The 25,382-nt window shown below is 34.8% G+C and overlaps 1 protein-coding gene across 11 annotated transcripts in view; it reads left to right on the top strand.

Annotated features, from left to right (window-relative positions):
* The window catches only part of KHDRBS2 (KH RNA binding domain containing, signal transduction associated 2), a 651,287-nt gene that overhangs the window by 458,090 nt on the left and 167,815 nt on the right, over positions 1–25,382 (top strand). The window contains exon 7 of one of the 11 annotated variants that reach the window (XM_054557662.2): positions 19,898–22,633. The exons of the other annotated variants lie outside the window; for them this stretch is intronic. Within the exon in view, the coding sequence (XP_054413637.1) occupies positions 19,898–20,056 (159 nt within the window). The 3' untranslated portion in view covers positions 20,057–22,633. Of the gene's footprint in view, positions 1–19,897; positions 22,634–25,382 lie in introns of those variants that run through there. 11 annotated transcript variants of the gene reach the window in all.

Here is a 25,382-nt window from a genome sequence, read left to right as displayed (position 1 = left end):
GATTTAAAGTGTAGGATAAATCAGAGAGGTGGGGCCAGAGGTTGGATGATGCCAGTTAATAGCTTATTTTTATAGTCCCAGGGAAAGATAATGATAGATTTTGAGAAATATGGTAATTTGAGGCCTTTAAACTATATTTATTTTTGCCTGGGAGGTAGAACTTTATTTCCAGTAGTCTTCTAGAAACAGAATTAGAAAGTAGAAACAACATCCTTCTTCATCCCTGTACCCTAAAGGCAATAGGATAAATTTTAAAACAGCTCAGATTTTAAACCTATGTGAATATGAGCAATGGAGTAATTCTCATTATCTGAAACAGAAAAGATTGACACTTAAGCATATTAAAGAAAATCAAAGAGAATTAAGGGTTCATTCAATAGAAAGAGGTGAGAAATATCGAATATAATAGATCAAATGATAATTAGAAACATATATTAAAAACTAAATCTTGGGCTGTTTGATAAAAATGCACAATAGTGGTTAATATAATTTAAGTGCTTCTTGAAAGAAATTAATCCAAATAAGCTTTCTATATGCATGTGAAAAGAAAAAAATAAAGGCCTAACAATTACTAATACAAAGATGCATAGCACATGAAGATATCAATAATAGTATAATAGGCTGGGTGCAGTGGCTCATGCCTGTAATCTCAGCACTTTGGGAGGCTGAGGTGGGTGGATCACTTGAGGTCAGGGGTTTGAGACCAGCCTGGCCAACATGGCAACCCCGTCTGTACTAAAAAAATACAAAAATTAGCCAGGTGTGGGGGTGCATGGCTGTAATCCCAGCTACTCGGGAGGCTGGGAGTAGTTCAAGGAGAATGGCTTGAACCCTGGAGCAGAGGTTGCAGTGAGCTGAGATCACCCCACTGCACTCTACTGAGTGAGGGACTGAGATTGCCTCAAAATATAATAATAATAATAATAATAATAATAATAATAATAATAAAAAAGATATAATTCACATACCATGCCATTTGTCCTTTTAAAAAATTTGGTAAATTTTAATATATTCACAAAGTTGTGCAACCATCACCAAAATCTAATTCCAGAGCATTTTTATCACTTCGAAAAGATACCGTGTACCCATTAGCAGTCACGTCCCATTCCTCCTCCACTCCCCCAATCCCTAGCCATCTACTTTCTGTCTTTGTGAATCTACCCATTCTGGACAATTCATATAAATGGAATTGTATAATTTGTGGCTCTGTGTCTGGCTTCTCTCACTCAGAATAATTTTTTCAAGGCTCATGAATTTTTTAACATGTATCAGAACTTTGTTTTTTATGACTGAACAATATAAAATGTGGTATATCTGTAATCTATACAGATAAATTATCTGTATAGATATACAGATAGTTTATTTGTATGGATTATATGTAGATTAACTGTATAGATTACAGATATACCACATTTTGTTTATGCATTCATCAGTTAATGGACATTTGGGTTATTTTCACTTTTTGGCTGCTATGAATAATGCTGTTATGAACATTTGTGTACAAGTTTTTGTGTGGACATGTGTTGTTAATTCTCTAGGTATATGCCTAGGGATGGAATTGCTTAAGTATTTGAGAAACTGCCTGATTGTTTTTCATAAAGCAGCTGCACCATTTCATATTCTCAATAGCAATGTATGAGGGTTCTAATTACTCCATATCCTTGCCAGCACTTGTTATTGTCTATCTGATGTGTGTATTTGGCCAGAAAATTTAGAAGCATACTAATGCTATTTCACACTGTGGCCTTTTCAGCTTTTTAGATAATTATGACACAGCTAGCAGGTCAGCCCCAGGAAGCATTCAAAATCTTTCCTCTCTTTAGTATAAAATTTGGATCACACATGCAAAGGTAATATAGACTGTCATTATTCAAAACAAGTTTTGAATGTATGTTTGTGTCTCGTTGAATAATGAAAACATGTCTCACACAGCCAGGATGCCAGGCCCTGTCAGCCTACACAGCAGCAACCAATTTTGCTCTTCAGTATGTGTGTCACTAGAATACTGCATAAGTAATAGCTATTAGATTCCCATACTAAACTGATGTTCTGACCTTGTTTTGTCATAGGTGGCAGCACAAAGAACCTTAGCAGCTTTCAGATTGGGTAGCTAGGTAAACATTGCTTTCAGTTAAGATCCAGCAGGAAAGTAATAAGGCAGCAATTTCAGATGTCATAGAAGCCAAGAACACATAGAGTGAGGTGCATTTACTTTACACAGCTAAGAATATAAAGGACAGACATTCTTCATCTGTCAGTTCACTGAGGAAGGAACAAAAGTGGTTTAGCATTGTTTAAAGCTCATAAACTGCAACCATAAATCAGCAAATTAGCTAATGATTGCCTCTGGGTAGTGATTCATGATAAAAAACACAAATGAGGAGAGGTACTGAAGCATTGCACTTGGTAGCTACTGAAAAAATTAAAGTTCCATCTTCGTAAAAAAACTCTTTAAGGGATGTTATAAAGGGTTGTGCCCTGGTAGCAGAACAATTACTGCTTCAAATGGGTATGTTTTATAATAAATGCCACCACATCAACTGTGCTTTTCAATGCTAAGTGTTGTAAATGATTCATACCGTGCCCAGGAAGATGCAATTGTGGGACTCATTTAGGAAGATGTAGTCAATCCTGTTTTAACAAAGTATATGGAAATAACATGCGTCTAATGCACAGTACCAAGACTAAGACCATGTCATTAGTAAGGATCTAATAAATATTTATTAATGAGGTCGTTATTAAAATCAGAGAGTAACTTTAATCTTTGTAAAGCCAAATTAATCTTCTGGATCTTGTTTACTTTCTATTTCTACTTCATCACTTTATTTTAAACATAATTGTTTTAAGTTGAATTATTTTATGTTATAAATGTATTCAAGAAGTATGTACCCAAAATTTCCCATATGGAAAGCACAAATCTAGGAAAGGAGGTAAATTTACAGACATGGAGCCGGCCCTCAAAGAGTTTAGGACCATGCAAAACAATGCTTAGTGCATTTATTACCTGTTTTCAAAGTATTTAAGTAGCAGTAAAGAAGAGTAAGTTGAAATGAATATTTAAACTGAGACTGATTGATTCCAGTTACAGCTTGTTAGATACTTAATTTACCTTAAAAATAAGAAAGCTTTATTTTCTTTTTATTAGTACTAGCAGAGCTAAAATGCCTTGATTATACAAACTTAAATGTTGTAAGGGCCACTATAGACTACAAATTAGGGTTAATTTTGATAAAAACTGTAACTCTCAAATTTAATTCCAGAATATAACAAAAACACATGAAACAGTTGGCTTCCAGTCGTCACTGAGGCCTGTTACTTGGGCTACAAGTCTCCATTTCCATTTATGAAGATTAATTTCTGCATGTTAAGGGAATGAAACATGAGAGCTTAGATGGAATTGGTGAGCTCTTTTTTTCTACTCCCATGTAAAAACACGATAAGAATTTTGTTTCTTCTTGGCTCAAATTTCTGAACTTAATGAGCTCAGTTGGGATGCAACGTTGAGGATTCACCATAGAATGCAGCTGGAGCAGAAGTCACCAATTATGCCAGCATTAGCATGTGCCATCACACATGCCACTTGAATGAGAAATGTCACTGTCCCTCTCTCTCAGTAGATACCAATAGTTGCCCTTGTCTTTAGAAAGTCAGCTTAGATAGGCTAGTTAGAATCAGCTACTCTTATTATCGGGTGGCATCTTGGTTGTGGAGGATTTTAAGCTTCAGATTTCCCCACTTACTTGTATTTGATTATTTAAGGAGGTGTTGTTTTTAGGAAGCACTTGTCCAGAGAACTTAAAGTAGCTTTAGTCATTACTTATATTATATTGATTATCAACAGAACAATTGCTGTTTTCTAAAGGTGCTAAGTTATATGCTGAATCTTGGAATATATGAACTGAGATGTTGGAAGCAACCACAGTCATTTTTATATTACCTGCTTTGTGATGCAAAAGTTATTATTTATAATGATGTCAAAAAAGATCCCTTGCTACTAGTTTGACATTGGCAAACATATATTTTAATGCATGCAATTTTAATATCGGTTTACATGTGAATCCTGGTACATTTTTATTCAAGTCTCTACCCATTTGAATTGAAAATGATGTAGAACTGCTTTGAATGTGACCTTTCCTTTTACTCATGCAAAACATTTTTTGCTCTAGTAATAATTGAAGACAAATATTATTATAAAAGGTAACAAAAAACTGGATATATTATTTTACTGAAAACACTTTGCTTAATCATTAGTGCATAAATAATATGCACTATTTTCATTCTAAGATAAATATTCATTCTAATGGGGAAGGGAATCACAAAACTAGAAGCCATCAGTCATGAACTGAAAAGAAGAGGAAATACTTCCTATTTTCTCCTTCATATTTCTTTCTTACTTATTCCTGCTTCTTTCTTTCAATATCCATACAATATTCTTTCTCTGTTCAGGCAGCGTTTCTGCTTCATTCTTTCTAAGGATATCAAAACACCTGTGTTCTTGATCTTTCACCCACTTTCAATAACTTGTTAACATCACAGTTTTCTCTACATTCTCTTCACTTTGTATCTTTTTTTGCTGATGATGTTATCCCCCAAATCATTGCAATTTTACTATTATGATAAAGCCAAAAACATAAAGTAAATTAGAAGAGTAAGAAAGTTTATTAACTTGTCCAAAGTCACCCAGAAAATAAATAGCCAAGTTATGTTTGAACCTAACCAACAATGAATCCTTTACAGTTGACTATTAAACACATTTGCCTATTTGGGTATTAGCCTTAACTCTATCCATTTATCTACCAATCCATTTCCTCAGTCGTTTTTTCACCCTGTTACAAATATCTATTACTTGCTGGTTAGCTACTGGTCATATCCTTTCAAGGCACAGAGTTTTTAATGGAAAGCAATAGAAACAGTCATGGAGAGGGGTGGGGAGATAGAGAAATGATACAAATAATCAGAAATAAATACATAATTACAAATTATAATCAACTTTCTATGTGCACACATGTACCATAAAACCTAAAGTATAATAATAATAATAATAATAATAATAATAAAGAAAAAAATAAATAAAAAAACAAAAAAAAAACAACAAAAAAAAGAAAAGTAGATATTGCAATGAGATAATATAAGATGAACAATTAAGACACAGACACTTCTTTTGGATTAAGAAGTTTCCGTGGTTTCCCCCACCCCATCTCTATAAAATGATATCTAGAAGATGTGAAAAATTATCCAGTTGTAGCAGAGGGAAGTGCATTCCAGCCAAAGGAAAGGTATCTGCAAAATCCCTGAGGTGAGCAAAGAGTTTCTGGAGCATTGTGATACTGGAGGAGAGTGGTGAGTAATGACCCTGGAGAGGTAGACAGGGATGGATTATTCAGCAACTTTTAGCTCATATTGAGTAACTTCTCAATCTCATGCAAGGGAAAAACTTTAAACTTGTAAAACAAGCGAATGTATGAATGCATTTGAACTGTAGAAGATCACCCTAATCGTGGCATAGAAAGTGAATTGAAGGTAAGCAAGTACAGAAATACAGTCCAGTTAGAAATCCATTGTATTTAGTCCACGTGAAGGATGATAGCAGGTTGGCTTGCTGTGGTGATATTGGGGCTGGGGCAAAATAGATGGATTCAGGTATGTTTATATTTATTATCCTTCACTGAAGCCTGGATAAATCACAGATTCCTTCTGAGCTCTAGTGTCACTTTTATATCATTCCTGAATTCAAGACTATATATAGGTTGAAGAAGGCAAAATAAGTTAAGGAGCTTTGATTTCTTAGAAGAGACAATAAGGTGTTTTTATTATTGTATTATTACAATAGTGTATATTAATATTTTGAGATAAATTGTACATAGAAGAAATATTCCCAGGATTCAAGAAATAAGTATAATATAAACATTAGCATGTTCTTCATTTTGATATGGCTCAGTGATATGATAGTATGCTTTCTTTAATTTTCTTATATCTTTGGCCTTAGGCATTACTCAAATATAAAAGTAACTTAATTTAATGATGTTTTAATTTGAACATCTCAAAAATTGACATTTACAAAATATGTTTAACAACACAAGCTTTTTAAATAAAATGGACTTGCATTCCCAACTTTTAACTTCACAGTACTTGTAACCTATATGTGTGAGAAGTATTCCATATAAACACTGCACCAGGATAATCTTTGATTAATCTTTATGGAAAAATCCACAGTAAAGTAGAAAGAATTTGATTAAATTAGTGCCCTTCCTTTTTCCAGAATGTCTTCCTTTCTATTTTATTAGTCCTGAAGAAAACTTTGCTGTGTTTAGATTCTTTCTGACTCTCATACCAGCACTAGAAGAGGATCTTTTTGTCACCTGCTAAGATTCAAGGTAATTCTCAGTTATATATTTTTCTTCTTTGATCAGCTGATAGAGCATCTACCATACTGCTCTCATAGGTGTCCAGGTTCTTGCTCTCATAGGTGTCCAGGTTCTTTGACCATATTTCTGGTTTGGATGGTCTGCAGGTGTTATATAGGTCTCCTGAGTTGTTAAATGAGGGTTGTTCACAGAAGTTGGTTGGAATGAATATTGCTCTACATAAGGCAGTAGTCTGCTGTATGCTGTTAATTGTTTATTCCTACCAGACAACAACAAAAGTGATAACTGGCCCTACATTTTTTGATGCTTGTAGTGTTTGAGTCAGGTGCTACTTTTGCCAGTGTGTTTATTCATCACCTATTTCCACCCATTATGACCCATAATTATGACATTAGAGGAAAGGGAAAGTAGGGCAGCATTATTGACTCTGGAAGTAAATGTTTAAACATTGTCTTACAGTAAAGCTTGCTGCTTTTTTACTTCATAGTGTAAATCCCTTCTTACCTTCAATTTGAAGTTGTATTGTGACACTCTCCTCCAGTAAAACAATAGCTGACTCATGTCTAGCCGTTGGTGCCTAAGGAAGATATGGTCTTCAGAGACCAAGTTTTGTGATAACAGATGGAGAAAAGCATGCAAAATCATTCATATTCAGTATTATTTCAGTAGCTACTAAAACATGAAACAATAATGAACACTTTGAATACTTATGTGACACTCAAATAGTAATGCTTTGTCTTAAGTATTAGATAGAATGAGATACATCCTGATTTGTGAATTATATTTTCTTCCTGCTTTTTAGAAGTTAAAAGAGTATCAGCCTAACATCATTTAGGGTTAAACCCAAAATGGTGCTCCACACCTAAGGTTTCCATAGTTTGCTTATCATACATTTAAGATCTTTTTATGACCCCCTAGATCCCTGGTTTAGAAGGACTCTGTCACAGATAAATTAATTCTGCCAGTACTGCCCAATAGATAAATTTTCATATTTCCACCAATTTATTTTCCAATATTTAACTGTTTTAAAAAATAGCATTCTATCTGCATAATATGATAGAATTGTAAGCCTCTTGTGAACACCAACTAATTGAAGTATAAATACTTTGGCCTCTAAAAGTAATATGATGACTTTGGATTGCTTAACCTTCTGTCTTATTAATATGTTGTATATATGCGTGTATGTGTGTATATCCCATCTTGAATTTCTACCTAATAGGTGTAACACTAAGTACAGCCATGGTGTTATTACTTTTAGCCAATTGACACTTCATCCTTACTAAATAATTGAAGAGAGATCATAGACATCCATTTTATTTCTCTAGTTAGTTATAGCACTGATGTCTGAATACAAATTAGATTCATCTGTTGCAAATATCACAAGGCAGTCAAAGGATTTTTCATGCTGCAGGCACATTTTTCTTATTTATTGGGAGCATTAAAAATGTGTCCCACCTAATTTTATCTGAGTAGATAGATAATAAAACATGAAAAATTTCATAAAAACAGGCAGCCTGCCTGATCTTCCTGTCATTTTGCCAACTCTTCAGATCCATCCAATAGTACCTGCATCTTTCACAATGAAAAAGTATGAAACTTGTCTTACATGGAGTCTGTGCTTAAGGGAAACCTGGGTGTGTTTATGGAATACATTAACTAAGATTCCTGCATTGGTTGACAAGACAGGGTTCCAGAGTAGCTTGAATAGCCATTTTGTGTTGAACAAAGTGGTGGCAAAGATGAGATGATGTTCTAAATATTATTGTTCAGATGCATAAATCTCCAAGACAGTTCTGATTCCATGTGGTAGGTAGTGAAAAGAAAACTAGATTAAAATCAGAGGGTATTGCCATTTCAGCTCTACTCCTAAGTCAGATGACTTTGAGTATAGTACTTAATCTCTCTTGAACCTCATTTTGTTGCTTCAAAATTTAAGGAGAGCAGGTTGACATAGATGGTGTATTAAGTTGTTCACAATGTTTGTTATCCTGGGAAATATCCCCTAGTTTAAAAATAGTAGAATAAACAGCAAGTGTCCTATATGTGCATGAGGGTTGAGGAAATAAATGATGGTCATCAGATTTTCAACACTGGTTAGGTAATTCATTAATAAGATTACAGCATATTATTAATTTTCTTAGTACCTTAACTGCTTCTGTTGAAATTTGTCTTGGAAGTCTCTCTCTCTCTCTTTCAATCTCTCTCTCATACACACACACATACACACACACACACACACCCAGACACACACACACACACACACATATGCACACATAAACATTAGCTGCACCGATGCAGTATATTTATATTTTTGAATCTGGAAATGATGTCAATGAAATATTATATTGTAAGGCCATAAGCCAAATCCCTCAAGGGTTTGGGAAAGCATCATGTACAATTTGCGTTAAAATATTAAGTTCTTGTCTTTCTACAGTACCCTGCACTGTTCAAAGCTATTTCATATCCATTATCTCAGTAGATTTGGCAGTGGCACTGTGAAATGGCTGTAGCTGATGGCAATATCCCTGTACTATGGAAGAAAGAAATGAAACACTATGATTAATGAGCTGTATCCAGGGATCACACAACACAACTGATTAGTAAAAGACCCTCTGACACTTACTCATATACTCTTTTCATGCCTCATTGCCATTGCAGTTAAGATACATTAATAAGAAACATTTCATTTAGAATTGCCACATAGGCATGGGAAGGGTGATTTTCAGGAACTTTCTGCAACTGATACTAGTCTGAAGTTGTCATCTCCATCTGCATTAGTTAAAATGTCAGCAGTGGATTTTGGCTGCATCTCTCCAAGGTTAAAAGCTCCAAAATTCAAATAATAAACCCCCAGCTTTTCTCACTTTCCTAATGAAATTGGCAAACTTAAAAACCTGATGAAAGTAAAATCTGTGATAAGTAAAGGTATCATTCTGGCAGAAAAATATCCAGTTAGAGACCCTGACAAATGTACTTTTCATCCCTTTGCTTTTCTCATTGTGGGAATTTAATGTTTGAAAGAAAGGATAAACGTGAATTAAGTAACATAACATTTCTATCAACAAACCATAAATCATATATTTGTATTCAAGAAATTTACAACACCAAATTTTAAAATAAATCTGTATTAAGTAAGCTTGACCGAAAATTGTAAGTACATATAGACTTGTGCTTTCTCTATTAAATTATCCATTTTACAAAAGACTCCTATGCATTAAGATTTATTGATTTTATGTTACTGCGTTAGGAAAGGAGACTTGTTTTTAGTGCACCCTTTGTAATGAGAAGAATTAAATGATGAACCATACAAACAACCCAGAGAAGGTAACCAAGTCTCTATTTTGTGATTCCCCTCAGCTAAGGACTTTGGCATAGTGACATCTTTGCATTTGCTTCCAGAGGAACAAACGTAAAAAATGCAGACACAATAGATGCCCTTAAACCAAAAGGAATTAGCTTTTGAGAGTATTCTTTACTTCAATTATGATAAAGAAAATTAAACCAGAATCAGAGCTATCAAAGGTGAAAGAACTCGTCTTCTCTGCTGTTAATTAGTTTTACAATGCTAAGTGATCACATTTACATGTTGACTTCATTATGTAGTTTCATTGTATTTTATGTTTCATATGCTGATTAAATACATATTTTTGTTTTTAAATAACAATATTGAAGAAAGTAAGAAAAATGCCTTTTGTGTCTTTGGGTTCCAAAAATTAGGAGAATTCATTTGGCACCTCCAAGTAGCTCTCTTTATTTGATTAATTCTACCCTGAGAGAATTTTTTTGGAGCTATTAATGTTTAGTAATACATACAGAAATAATATGTATGGTTTAAAGAGTAAAACAAATACTCCTGAGATTAATGGAAGTATAGGTGAAGGCTGTGTTTGCACAGAAAGTGAAGGTAAAATGATTTTCCATTTAGAAAAATCTACCAACAGACACAAATCAAGTCATCAGTATTTATCAAATATTTGTCCATTTCTCTTTTATATCCACATGTAGCCTTCAGTCTAATTCTGGCTGTTGCATAGAAACACTTGTGGCACAATCCTTTGAAAAAGATTCAAATGAAGGGTAGAGGAAGAAGAGAGGCAAACAGAGAGAGAAAATTTTAAATTTTAAATAAATTTTAAAGAAATTTTAAGAATTCCTCAGGGATATTATGTTCTTTCAATAAGTTTTCTTAAAGAATTCCAGAAATATATTTTACCAAAGAGAATCTGGGCACAAGTTCAGTGTAACCATAGTATTTTTCACACCAGAATATCTGGAAATACATTTGCCCTTGGAAGAGCTTTTCAAGTCATCAAAGCCTGTCTTGCCTAACTACCTCTAATGACGAATGATGGAGAACTATATGCTGGGGTTTCATTTAATTTGTATCTGGAAGGAATGTTATAGCTCGTGACCAAATGTCTTCCAAATAAACACCTTGTTGATTGATGTGACACATCATAAGACAGAAGGTTTTTTGAACTGGGAATATATGATAGAAGCTGAACATATGGTATTATATAGGAAAAGAAACTCTTCCAGAATGTGTGAATGAAATAGCAGTTTCAAAGCTATTTCAAAAATATTACATTTTGGAGATGTTAGCAATTTCCTGGGCTAGAATTTAATCAACAGCAAGAGCTTTGAAAAGACTCTAGGACAAAGAATGTAGGTAATGTGAAAAATGTCACTCAGGCCAGAAAGCATTACTAACAAATTGTCATGTCTCTGTGCTATAGACATCATTCATACCAATGTCAATAATAGTTCCACAAACTATAATTTCATAGATACACTGAGATAGCTAAGGTAAAGAGCCTGACCATTTTGTCTTTTAAGCGCCTATTCTGGTAAATCCATTGGAATATGAAAAAAGTCATGGTGTTTTATAGGAAAGTTGTAACAAAACTAAATTGCTAAATTATAACTTGTGCATATAAGTAAGGATCAGCACAAATTACATATGCCAAGTCCAGAAGGTATTTGTATTCTATTAAGGTTTTGATAAAAAATTAATTTTAATCAAGGTATTAAGTTTATGAAGATAAAAATATGAACCCTAAATAAACTCTTCAAAAACATTTATAAATTATATTTTTTTGCTATAGACTTAAAACCAAAAAAGTCATGGTTCAATCACACAAGCCATTTGGACACAAAAAGACTTGAGACTGCCATCTCACAGGTATCCTAGGTTCCAGATACACCACAGGACATCAGCAGCCAGATCATGACTGTGCTTCAATCATTGTATCTTTCTCCATTTGGACTGTTCTTAAGGAGTTTGGTAATCAGCCAGTTGTCTTTAAGACCTAACAAACAAAGTGCTAGTTGCCTGACATGACACTTCTCAGTTTAAAGTAGAACCTTACAGATAGTTTTTTTTTTCTCATGTCCCTCCCAGCAATAATTTAAAGTATTTACATCATTTCCTTTGAGGAAAATAAAGCCAGCACTTTCCCAAGGCAGAAATGGCAGCTGAATTCAAATTTCCTGATGTCAGGTTGCAGCTTTTATTTACCTTATCAAATTATTAGCACTTTGAAGTTACTTGAAGCTTTTCAGACACACACAAGACAAGAGAGAAGAGACCTATAGATAAAAAGGTATATAGGCCATACTCCAAACCATGATTAGGTGGCCTTGTTTCTAAAGTCAATCCTTAAACATGTATTTACTGTGATATTTAAAAATAATTTAGACCATTCAATACTTTCCTTTTTTTGTTGTTTCTTTTGAGGTAGTGTCTTGCTCTATTGCCCAGGCTGGAATGCAGTAGGCCAAACGTGCCTCACTGCAACCTCAACCTGCTGGGCTCAGGTGATCCTCCTGCCTCAGCCTCCTGTGTAGCTGGGACCACAGATGTGTGCCAGCACACTTGGCAGATTTATTGTAGAGACGGGAGTCTCACTTTGTTGCCTAGGCTCATCTCAAACTCCTGGACTCAATCAGTCCTCCCACCTCGATCTCCCAAAATTCTGGGATTACAGGCATGATCCATCACACCAGGAAAAATACTTTCCTTTTTTATTAGTGTACAAATATCTTCACCTCATATAATGACTTATCCCTAATTATGCTCAGAATATGCTCACAGTTTACTATAGTTAAAATTGCCTTTGGACATTTTTGTGAAAATTATTCTATAATTAAATTGTTCCTTAAGTTATTCTATATTGGCATATTTTGAATAGATAATTTCATTTTCTTTGCCAAAAAGGAATTGTTTTCTTAATATAATTGTATTTTCACTATGATATTTAAGAAGGTATTTGAGAAATTTTAGATAAATCTATTGATCATATTATATACATTTTATGTGCACTGAGCATATTAATTACATTCATAAAGATACAGACATCTCTCAGTTTTTAATTGGGTTATACTATGAAGGTTCATGTATTAGTCATTTGCTTCGAATTCAATTTTTCTCAGGAAAATAATGTTATAAATATTGACTCAATCAGAATACCTTTCCAACGACCCTTTAAGTCATGGTATAGATGAAGGAATCACAGAAATAATATTAATATTGATAGAAATATATTTTCTTAAGTAAAAGTAAGGGTACATTATAAACTTAATGCTAAAATGCCACACACACACACACACACCACACACACATTTTTCTTATCTTCAGGAGTTGGACAACTGGTAATGCTTTAGGGGTAAATAGATACATAACCTTTCTATCATTTGTGGTTTTTTAGTCCATAATGTAATAAGACATTAACAATAAGCCAGTCATTTGAAATGTCCTTTAAAGCTCTGAGTTCCTTTGGTATAGAAATTACTGAACATGTCTTAAAAAGGCTTAAGGAGCCTCAATACTAATCACAAAGATTTACCAACTTCAAAAAGAAGAAAAGCACTGATCCTCTGACCTATTATTATGTTCAGTGCATTTTTAAGTATGTTAAGAGAAGTACATCTGATCTAATTCCAGTTTTTCTCAAATTTTCAGACTTTTTTTTATATCTTAATATATCTGAAAAAGAAGTACACTTTTAGAACAAAAATTTATTTAGGAACATTTTTCCCCTAATGATGTATAAAATAATAGCCTATCTTATCATCATTTTACATTTTGCAGAATAAAATGTTACAGATGTTTAAATTATCTACATCACTAATATCATTTTTACTTTATTATCATGACTAATAGCAAGCTTTAGAGTGTATTATTACCAATAAGCTCAAGCATGTATTCCAATTTCCACTTTACCATTTGGCTCAAAGGTAGAATGGCAAGCTATCCTTAACCTGGACCCAGGCCATGACGTTAGACCTACAAATGGGAAACCAAAGACACAAGTGCCAAGTTAAAGCAGACAGGCTAATGAGAAAAGGTTGGACTGCCAGCCTCTTTGTCAACTAGAAGAGAAAGAAATGGGAATTAAAAGCTTCAAAACTAAATTCTGTATGATGAATGCAGAATTGCAGAATTCAATAATCAGTGGAGTATTCAACATTCATCTCTCTTGATCACGTTAGGGAAAGTTGAAGACAGGTTTCCAAAATGTTCTGTGGTTTACCAATTATATTTTCCAATTTTCTTTCTTAGACAGTGAGTTGTATAAGGACACATTTAGAGAAGACTTAGATAGGTATCAGAGAAGACCTCTAACAATAACTCCTGAATGTATAGCTGTCAATTTATCATTCTTGAAATTCACTCCAGACTTACCCCAAACAGGAAAAGACAACAAAAACAAACCACTCAAAACTTGGCTAGGCTGAGTGTGAGTCCACATTCCTTTACCCTGAGAATAAGCTCTACCCATTTCAATATGTCCTCCACTTTCCAGTGTTGTCTGCTTGGAGAACTTAATTACAGAGGACATGGAAATTGTTGTTTCATATTATATTTTATATTTCTTTTCCTTCAGGCTTCTCAGACTATCATCTATACTCAGCATGCAATTATCTATTTTTTTTAACTTAAAATAGATTCAGAGTAGTAGACAGCTGGAATAGGAATAGTAAATAGTTAATTCCCTTGAAATTTTTCTGAAGCATCTATGAGCAGGCATATGGGGGAAGATGGAAAAAGTGGGTTTTTAAATGTGTCTGCTATCTGCATGTTGCTTTGCAGTTGGAGTAATCTGGCCATGACACCTTTTGTTCTCTCACTCTGATGTGTTCTCTCTGGGTCCCAGACTATGGGTCCAGTCTTTGTCCTGACTACTGTTACGCACCAAAGATTTATACTGTGTATGAATCCGGTTTTACATTGATATATCACTATTAGCTTGCATGAAAATGATTTGACACATGAGTTTATGGGCACCATTTTCTGCTTTACTTCTTGCCTTACCTGTAATGTGACTATATAAATATCTGTGTTTCCCACAGTGCTTAATTGACCTGCTGATAAATAGTTTTAATAAGATTACTGTATTATCTTTTACTAGGTTTTTTTTTTTTTTTTTTACCATCTAAGCTTCTTGGGCTTATCTTTTGCTCAATTCAGTTTATTTTTCTAAGCCAATAACAAAGCAATCTCCTTAAAATTCTCAATCCAATAGGGCGCAGTGGCTCATGCCTGTAGTCCCAGCACTTTGGGAGGCCAAGGCAGGTGGATTGCCTGAGCTCAGCAGTTAGTCACAAGCCTGGGCAACACGATGAAACCCCGTCTCTACTAAAATACAAAAAAAAAAATTAGCTGAGGGTGGCGGCGGGTGCCTGTAGTCCCGGCTACTCGGGAAGCTGAGGCAGGAGAATTGCTTTAACCCGGGAGGCGGAAGTTGCAGTGAGCCGAGATTGCACCATTGCACTCCAACCTGGGCGACAGAGCGAGACTGCGTCTCAACAACAACAACAACTACAACAAAATTCTCAATCCCAATTACACACACATATGCACACAATGTCAGCTATATACACACTAAAACGTACATCTGTGTTATATTAATAGATATTAGAAAATTAGTTTGAATAGAAAATACCTCTATATAACTCTCTGGAGTTAAAGACTGCATAAATTTTTAAAGAATCATTTTTCTTGTACTTAATGGTTTCCAGAGTAAATTAATAATCCTAACCCACTGTATACTAATGAAGAGAAATGCTTTCAACACAACTTAAGGTTCATTTGTTAATTTGACAAACTAATGGGAAGCATCACCTATGTGTCATGTATACAAAGATAAATAAAAGACAAATGAAAGATAGCAAAAATATACACAGATAAATAAAATATTGTATCTGCCATCAAAGGTCTTATGATGGTCAGTGTAAAATCTTGTGATAAATGTTTAGTGTGATAAATACTTTAAGAAGCACATCAAAGAACAGGGCAAGGGGCAGAGAAGAATGAGGGGACTTGCTGAAATGCAGAAATAGTTACCTCTCAGCAGCCTGAGGGATACCCAAAAGGTATATAGAGGAAAGGACCTTTGAGCTAAGACTTAAAGAATAATATCTTTTAATGACTTACTCACTGGTTATGATAAACTCTTGATGTTTTATCAAGTGCTAGGTTAATAATGAAATGAAATATAATTGATAAAAATTAACCATACAAAGAATAATGAAAGGACGCTTATAACCCTTCACCTGCACCTGTAACCTGTAGCTCTCTTTGCTAATTGGAACCTTTCAGGCCTTACTCCTGAAGTTACCTTCTCAGAAATCCTTCTTTTATACCCTCTTAAGATACCAGCACCTTTTCTTTATAGACTTTATCAAAACTGGTAAACAGATGTGATCTCTGTGTTTATTTGTGCATTGAAGCCTCACGAGATGGTTGAGCTAATATGCAAGATCAGACTGTCACACTGAATCCATTGATCAGAGATTGTACCCAGCATGAATATCTGTTAAGAATATAAAGGATTCAGGAAATCCAGAAGGCTTGGGCAAAGGACAGAGAGGTCTGAACATCATAGATGTCTCCGAGCTCCTTCTTTCTCGCATCAGACATGCATGTCAGTGCCAGAATGATCAGTGATGAGTGATGTCTGTAGGTGAGGTCCACAGGGAGGATTTAAATACCTCACAGAACAGGGAGGATTTAAATTGTGCAGTATCTCCACTTTATACCTGCTATGGACCTAATTGTGCCCTTCCCACAATCCACAAATTCATATGCTGAACTCCTATCCTCCAATGTGATGGTATTTGAGAATAAGGCCTTTGGAAGATAACTGGGATTAAATGAGGTTGTGAGGGTGAGGTCTTCATGATGGGATTAGTGCCTTTATGAGAAGAGACACTAGAGAGCCTGCTGTCTCTTTCTGTTAGCCATGTGAGAACATGGCAAGAGGGTATTATCTGCAAGCCAGAAAGAGAGTCCTCACCAGAGTCGGACCACACTGGTACTCTGATCTTGGACTACCAGCCTCCAGAACTGTGAGAAAATTAATTTCTGTTGTTTAATCCACCCAGTCTATGGTGTTTTGTTAAGGCAATCTGAGTGGACAAATATATACCCCACAGAGCTGTCCAAGTTACTTTTATTGTCCAAGGAACTATGTCTTAAAAATCCATACATACTAGATTTATTGACTATAATGAATCTTTTAGCAGGAACATCCTGCCTAGCATTTTCAATATAGAAAATTGTTTCCTCCTAACAGGCATCATGTGTCAGCTTACCTGGAGGTCCAGTGGATAAGAAAATAAATGAAATTCTGGCTTCTTCTCCTTCCCCAAAGAGAAACACTCACATCCCTACACTCACATCCCTACTTCTACAAATTTAGTCGGGGGACCACAGGCAGCCTGCATTAACATCCTCCTCCCAATTGTAACCTAGAGGAAGAGAGGGACTTTGTGCATTTTGAGCACCACGGCGAACCCTGGGCTTTGCAAGTCGTCTAGTGCAGAGCTATTGAAAGAATGACCTAATGATGTTTATTACCTAATGGGTGAAACTATAACTTACATTTGTTTGTTCTAAATATGCTTCCCTGAAACCCCAAAAAGTGTATACTTCCGGCACAAGGTGATTGAAATAATCATTGACGTGGCTCTCCTATATTTTCTAATGCAGTAAACAGTTGATATAATTTTATATAGTCTCAATTATTTCCTTGCTAAAATTATGTTCTGGTAGATATCGAATAATTGAGGAAAAGAACACAGGCCTTGGCATCTTCTAGCTAGCTATGTTGTGTTAGGATGGGTTCACCTTTAATATTGTTTTGGGTACTGTAACTCACACTAAAAAAATTATGAAAGTACTCTGCTTTCAAAAAACTTGCCAAATTTTATGTTAAGGGTTTGTGAGTAGAAATGTCTCCCAAAGAGCCACGCATTTTATACAAATAAGTGTTTCAAGGGTAGATAGGAAATAGTGAATCATCCTATTATTTTAAACACTCAACGTGAGTTTCTTTAGAGGCCAAAAAGGTCAAATTTATAACTAATTAACGAATACTACCTGTATGGGGCAGGTTGCTAGCATCGACCAGATGACACACTCATTGAGGTAAATGAAAAGAGCTCAACAAAGGGTGCATTTCAACTAGGGATGGTGAAGCAGCCAGAAGCCAGTAACAGCAGGAAGCTTTAAAACCCCTACTCTGAAGGGGCAAGCAGGAGGCAATGTTAAGAAATCTGTAAAAGCAGCCACCATGGGAGAGTGGCTGTCAGACAGGAGCCACTGTAAACCTTGGCCCATCAGAAGAGAGCAGATGTGGCAGTAGGAGATATACATCCTCATCTTTTTCCCTTCCTTTCCTCTGATTTCTTGCCAGTGCCTGCTCCTGGCTTAACATAGGGAAAAGCCAATTGTTAAGAGAGCTTGGGTCTCTTAACAGAGCAGTCTAGAGAGATCTCCTGGTGTACAGAGAAGAGTGGATGAGACAAATTTTAACTATGGGAAGCAAAACCTTAAATATGCCCATAAAACCCCCCAAAAATGCCACAGTTCTTTACATGAAGTCCAGGTCCAAGGACTAAAAATAATTTAGGGGAAAAATAAAATATTTGGAACACTCCTTCTTTGATCATTTGCAACCCAGAAGTATTTTTACATCTATGTTGTCAGGTTAAGAATGTCCTGTCTCTCCAAGAGAGAGAAATCATCCAAGTGGTGGCATCCGAATCTAGCACTGCTTCTTACAAAGTTATTTAACCATCAGATTTACAGTGCTTAGTATGTGGCAGGTACTGCTCTAAAATTTTTTTAAATATTGACTTATTTAATTTAATCCTCATACAGTGATGTGAACTAGGTTCTATTTTCATCATCCCCATTGAGTACACGAGGACACCAAGACTTAAAGAGGTGAAGTCGCTTTCCCTAGTCTACATAGACAATAGGTGGTGGAGCTTCCATCTGAACCCAGATTCTTGGGCTACGGTGTCTGTGTTCCTAGCCATTATAATGTGCCACACCCTTATGGGGGACTTGTTGCATGACCACAAGCACATATAAATTTTAAACGGTCACTATGTCAGCAGATCAAAGGGAATGATTTTTCTTAGATGAATTTTTGCAACCCTCTTAACTGCGTTCATTTACTTGTAAGACCTTTAAAGAAGAAATGCATTTTCTACTCAAAATCAAACTAACTACAAAAAATATTCTGGATAATTTTGGTGTGAGTACACATAGGTTGGTGTGCTATTTGTCAGAGCTAGAAATTTATAGGTATATTAGAGGATTAAGCGTGATTAGATGCAGAATTATGGCAGCTATTTATATGAGCAAATCCAGCATTTACACTGTCAACCCCAAAGACTCAGAATATGTTTTCCCTATGGAAACACTATTTTAAATTGATAATTCATTTCATTTCACAAGAAAGAAAATGTGCACTTTGTCAGATGACAGTTCTTTGAAAAACATAATTTTTAAAGGCTGCAATGACATTTTATAGAAATACTGTTTTAGCATAAATTAGTTTCATTTTCAGACTATATATTCTTTTTCTACATGGTTTTGTCTAATGAAATAATTTCCTCCTTGATTTCAACTAAAATAACATAAATATTAAAGTGAAGATTAACTTTGTGATAAAAAGGTTTGTATCTCTGAAAATTTTCCAGATAAGAATTGTGAAATGATAGATTTTAATAACCTATAGCATAGGAATTTTCCCAGTTTTAATACTGGTGAATATTTGGCAATGTGGACAATTAGCCATTTGGATGACATGACTATGATTAATGTACTACTCTTATTTTTAAAAAGTGTAGTAAATTTGATTTTTAGGAAGCTTAGATTTCTGGTAAATATTTAAATATTGTACATAAGCAGATATTTGCAGACAATCTATTTAACAACTGAATTTGACCACATTATACTGTTATTTATAACAAACAGAAATGATTTAATGTCATATTAATAAAACTTAAAGCCTCCCTAGTTATGTATGTTATATGAAATTTTCAAATTATCTTAAATTTCCTGAGGCATTTGAAAGTGGAAATTCTAAAATGCATGTTTTTCAGTGTTCCAATTTTAGTGCAAAGTAGAATCCTGCATTTTCAACAGATGTTGAAGTCTTAGTCCATTACACTGCTATAAAGAACTACCTGAGACTGGGTAGTTTATGAAGAAAAGAGGGTTAATTGACTCACAGTTCCACAGGCTTAACAAGAAGCATGGCTGGGAGGCCTCAGGAAACTTACAATCATGGCAGAAGGCTGAGGGGAAGCAAGCACATCTTCACATGGCAGCAGGAGAGAGAGAGAGCATGAAGCGGGAGTGCTACACACTTTCAAACAACCCGATTTTGTGAGAACTCTATCACGAGACAGCACAACGGGGATGGTTCAAAACCATTAGAAAAACACCTTCATGATCCATTCACCTCCCACTAGGCCCTCCAACACTCAGGATCACAGTTTGACATGAGATTTGGGTGGGGACAGAGCCAAACCATATCATTTGACTAGATAAGATGAATAAAAATGGGGGCATACGCTTTACCAGATTCAGAGCTTTGTTTATTGTAAACACAACTGCTTAGCATTCTGAAAATACTCTTTGAACTTTTAAAGTCACGCATATCTTGTATTATTAAAATCAAAAAATTTTCTTTTGGGAAAACTCTGAAGATAAAAGTAAATATTTTCTGTTTGTTTTTTGTGTCACCAAATTAAAAAAGAATTGATTGTTAATATTTCTACATGATTTAACTTGGATCTCACATTTTGGAGCATGTTATTTCATACATTATTTCTTCATTAAAAGACTCATATACATGTTTTACTGGTCTTTGATTTCTCAGTTTTAATTTTATAATCTCCAAATTTTGAGTAGCCACACATTTTTGAAAACTGTAAATTTGAACAACCTATACTTCAGGTACAAGGTCATCTTAAATCGACATACTCAGGAGATAAAATGTATGTTACAAGGAAGCAACAATTCATCAATACATCCCAACATTCAGGAAAAGTGATAGATAATGGAAAACCATTTTGAAGCAATTACCTCACTGATGAGGATAATCATAAAGTTAACTGATTTGTTATAATGAGTATCATGTTCTGAGAGAAATATTGCATATTAAGACAATATCCTGGAAGAAATATTCTATTTCTGAGTTTGCTCACTTGGCACATTAGACTGTGTCTTCAACCATCAGATAAATTCTTCCCAATCTCTGCAATCTCTTTATATAAAGAGAGGACTTCTTTACATAAAATTTGTATAAAGAATAGCAATGATATTCTGCAAAAGACTGAATGCACATGCTTTATCAGAAAATGTATTTAATTTTAGCTTAATATCAAAAATTATATACAACTTTTTATAGGGTTCCAATATAAACTGAATTTTTCCTCACTGATGATCTGGGGAAAACCTTTAGTGAGAACTAAGAGATGTCAGCAATGTGTTATGTATGTCTCCCCAACCCTCCTTCCTTGGTTGTGTTGGAATATTAAAGCATTCTCATGGCCCCTTTGCTACTGAGTCTAGCCAGAGACATAGAATTTACTTTAACTCAGTAAAACCCAGCAACCAACGCCTATCAGCTAGAATGACCCCATCATGCATCATTTAGCATATATATGTTAACCTAGGCATTGTACCAGACACTGGAGATTTAATAGTAAAAAAAACAACTACCCACATAGGAATGGTGCCTGTCCTTATGGAGATGACCAACTGGTGGAATACAGGGTTACAAATCAGAGAGCTCATTACGATAGACTGTTTCAAGGATTGTAATAGAAATAATATGACTTATCATAGGTACAGAGAAAAGAGACAGTGATCTCTTCTGAGGGGATGTGAGAGAGTATTTAGTTGAAGTTATAGCCCATGTCACAGCTTAGAGAGTGAAGATAGAGTCTGAGAAGGAGAGAGCTCGTTTGTAAGACTGCATTGCTGACATAGTGCAGAGAACTGAACACAAAAGCATAGAGTAGGGAATAGAAATAGGTTAGCTGGAGAGTTAATCTAGGGCCACATAAATAAATAAGAAAAATTTTAGGGTGATTTAAGAAGTTAGACTTTATCCTAAGAATCATGGAAAACCATGAGAAGATTTTTAAGTATGCTAGAAAGAGACCTGAGTTTTGTGGAGAATTAGTGACAGGAGTAGAAGATTGAAAGGGAAACCACATTAGAACATTGAAGCACTGATGAAGATGATAGAAAATGGCGATCTGATACAAGGCCGAAGGTACTGGGGTTGAGGAAAAGTCAAGAGATTCATGAAATTTTTAGAGAATAAAGTTAACAGGACTCAGTGATTAACTGGATATAGAAAGGGAGGAGGTTAGAGGGTTCAGTCTTCCTGACTTGGGAAACTGGGTAAATCTCGACATCATTTGCTGGGATAGGCTATAGTAGGATGAAGAAACAATTTGGGAAAAGAAGATGAGCTTAGTTTTGGATAGACTGATTTGGAAGTACCTATAGGTTAGCCTAGAAAAGATAACTAATTGGTAATGGGCAATACAGGTCTAAAGTTTATCAGAAAAAGTTGGTTTGGAACCATACAGCTGGCATTTATCCCTAGAGATGGCTATGGAAGTCATTGAAATGAATCAGTTAATTTTGTTTCTGAGAGTATTTTCAGAAAAGAGAAAATGGAAGAATCTCAAATAAAGACATTCAAGGGAATTCATGAAAATTCTTTAGAAAATTTGACACAATGGGTCAACTATGTCTTCTGACTGCATAAATGAAAACATTTTTATCTGGAGTGTGCATACTAGCAGGTTCAAGCCTTAGACAACTTCAGACACCTATATAATCTGTACTATGTTGAATTCTTACTCTAACAGAAATACCAGTCATTGGTCTCTAATGGAAAAAAAAAATCTTAGCAATGTGACACCCACTAAAAATGGAAGCAATCCATAGGACATCTAAAACCTAGCTAAAATAAATTCATAGTTTCCAAGGCTTATAAGTGGAAAAAAAAACTTTATTGCAGCAGTAAAATGAGTCTCCAACACTCATCACTCTAGCAACGTGCAGATGCATAGTGGGAACATAGCCAAGGAAAGATAGAAAGAGTCTGCTTGCCAACAAAACTTTCACCTTCAATTCAGATAGTTGATCCTAGAAGTGTCATCTTACCTTTTATACACTCTCAGCATTTTAAGTCATTGATACCTGTGCATTAGCATTAAAATGTTTCCACATAGATCCAGCTGAGTCCTCACTCATATCCTGTGTCCACTAATGATGCAATACAATTACACAAGTTCTACAGAGGACATTAAAGCAATCCTCAAATTTTAGCAAATATAAAAATTATCTTGAAAGGTTACTAAAATTCCTGATTTAAGATGTCTTGCTAGTAGGACCCAGGTTTTTATATTGTTTAACTATCACCCCAGTAGATTCTAACAGAGGTGGTCCACAAGCTACATTTTGAAAACCTCTAAAGTAAGAGAGAGTTGAAAGTCAAGTATTCAGGTTACTGAGGGGTACACTTGTTTAATTGATGAGGAAACATAGATATCTCTAATAATGCTTAATCTTATGGAACCAAGGGAAAAAAATAATAGACAAACAGGTTTAAATCTCGACTCATTCAGCTTACATACTCATTCGATACAGCTTTCCCAATTCTGAGTGAAGTTCTCCTCACACAGTCAGTAGGAATTTAGTCAACCCCATTAGAGTAGATGTAAGAAACATAAAAGGAAAGGGCGCCACACATATATGGCTATCCAGGTAGCACATTGATTCTCTCAATTATCTGTTGTTTACTACCATTCAATTTATCTCCAAAATAACCTGTTATTAAAAACCAGAGACCTAATAAGTAGTTTGACTAAATGTGTCCCACATGCACAGAGAAGACCATAAGAAATCTGCCAGCAAATGAGATCCCTTCTGCATAAATGGATTCTGTATGTCTGTAGTCTGCAAATTTACATTAAAACAGGAATACAAATGTGACTTCCAGAAAGCACCTATGAGCAAAAATTATTCCTGACAGGAAGCAGGGATTGGTTTGACCCTCTAATTAGTTTATCTTTCATCAACTCTAAATTGATTTTCCAGAAGTAAACTTTCCCTAAGATCTGAATTTGTTAATCTGACTAACTGCTTAAAATAGCCAAAATATAATTTCTGTTCTATAACCTCAGGCCCTGTCAAACCCATCTTTTCTTGAATATTCTTCATCTTCTCTATAGTATCTCTATTCACCCACTGCTCAAGCCCAAAATCTTATATTTCATCCTATGTTTCTCCATTTTCTCACCTCCCAAATCAAATCCATCAGGAAGTGATTTTGGTTACACTTACAAAACACACCCTGAACGTCCCCATCCACGGTGTGGTCTGATCTGAGCCATCATCATCCCTCAACTAGAATCTCATGAAAGTCTTCTAATGTCATCTAATGGATCTTCAGTGTCATCCCATGGTAATTTGAAAAAGTTAACCACAACTCTTTTCACAACCAACCAAAGCTACTTGCTAGCATCTCCATTAACTTTCTTTCTGGCTCAGACAAGTGGCTGTGTGCATACTGAGAGCAAGATCCTTGAAACAGACTGCCCAGGCTTGCATCTTGGCTTTACCACTTTCTAGTTTGCACGAGTTAATGAACCTTCCTGTGCCTTACCTGACTATAAAGGATAAAATGCTACACATTTCACAGGATGTTTGACAACACTTTTTATTGTTGAGAACTTCACTTTTGTTCATTATTTGGGACTTTGGCACCTGCTAGTTCCTTTAATCAGACGGCTTGTTCCCAGCTCTTGGCTTGGCCATTTTATTCTTATCAGTTGGTTTCAGTTGGAAGTCAGCTGTTCAGACTTATCTTCCCTCATCTGCCTGCCTATTTCTTTCAAATCTCTTAACATCATCAATTATCATGTTCATTTGTTTATTTTTCTGTGTGTCTTCACCTAAGTGCTAGGAAATGGAAATTTTGCTTTCCCTAATATTGAAAACAATATTTATAACATGAATCAAGTTTAATGTAAGGCCCTATTTGGGAAGAACAAAATTGTTTGTGGACTTCATTGTATCTCAGAAAGAACAGTGCCCTCAGTTACTAATCAATAAAACAAGCAACAAAATGCCAAAAACACAATATTGGTATTGTTTATAGATATATCTGTATACAGCATTAAGACTGGACAGATAAAATATGTATCAACTTGAGAATTGTGTATGTTTCTCAGGAAAGAGAGAAAGAAGGGAAGAAAGTCACAGTAGGGACAAAGTAAGCGCCAACATTTTGTTTTATTTCCTTAAGTTACATTATATTTGAAAATATTTTGAGAAATTAATATTAAAATGTTTTTATTTAAATTATCAATTAAAACTTGATGTAAAAATTATTTCCTGAATCCCTTATTCTCTTAACCCTTCATTTGGCCTCACCTGAATATTCATTTCCTCAAGATCGATTTGTATGAATGAAATCATTTTATATTTTACACATTAAATACCTCCTGCCTTTCAAAAGGGCTAAAGATTTCTCAATGGTTAAAATGCATTAAGATATTATAGCTAAAATAAGCATCTTTAGAAAAAAATATATTGGAAAAAATTAAGAGAAAAAAGAGAAATTAGAGGAAGTAGTTAATTCAATTATTCACTAAACTAACTTCTGAGGATATTATAGATTTTCC

Source organism: Pongo abelii, chromosome 5 (genome assembly GCF_028885655.2).
Source record: "Pongo abelii isolate AG06213 chromosome 5, NHGRI_mPonAbe1-v2.0_pri, whole genome shotgun sequence".
NCBI lineage: Eukaryota > Metazoa > Chordata > Mammalia > Primates > Hominidae > Pongo > Pongo abelii.
The sequence above is the reverse complement of the archived record's forward strand: the minus strand, read 5'-3'. Positions and strand labels throughout refer to the sequence as shown.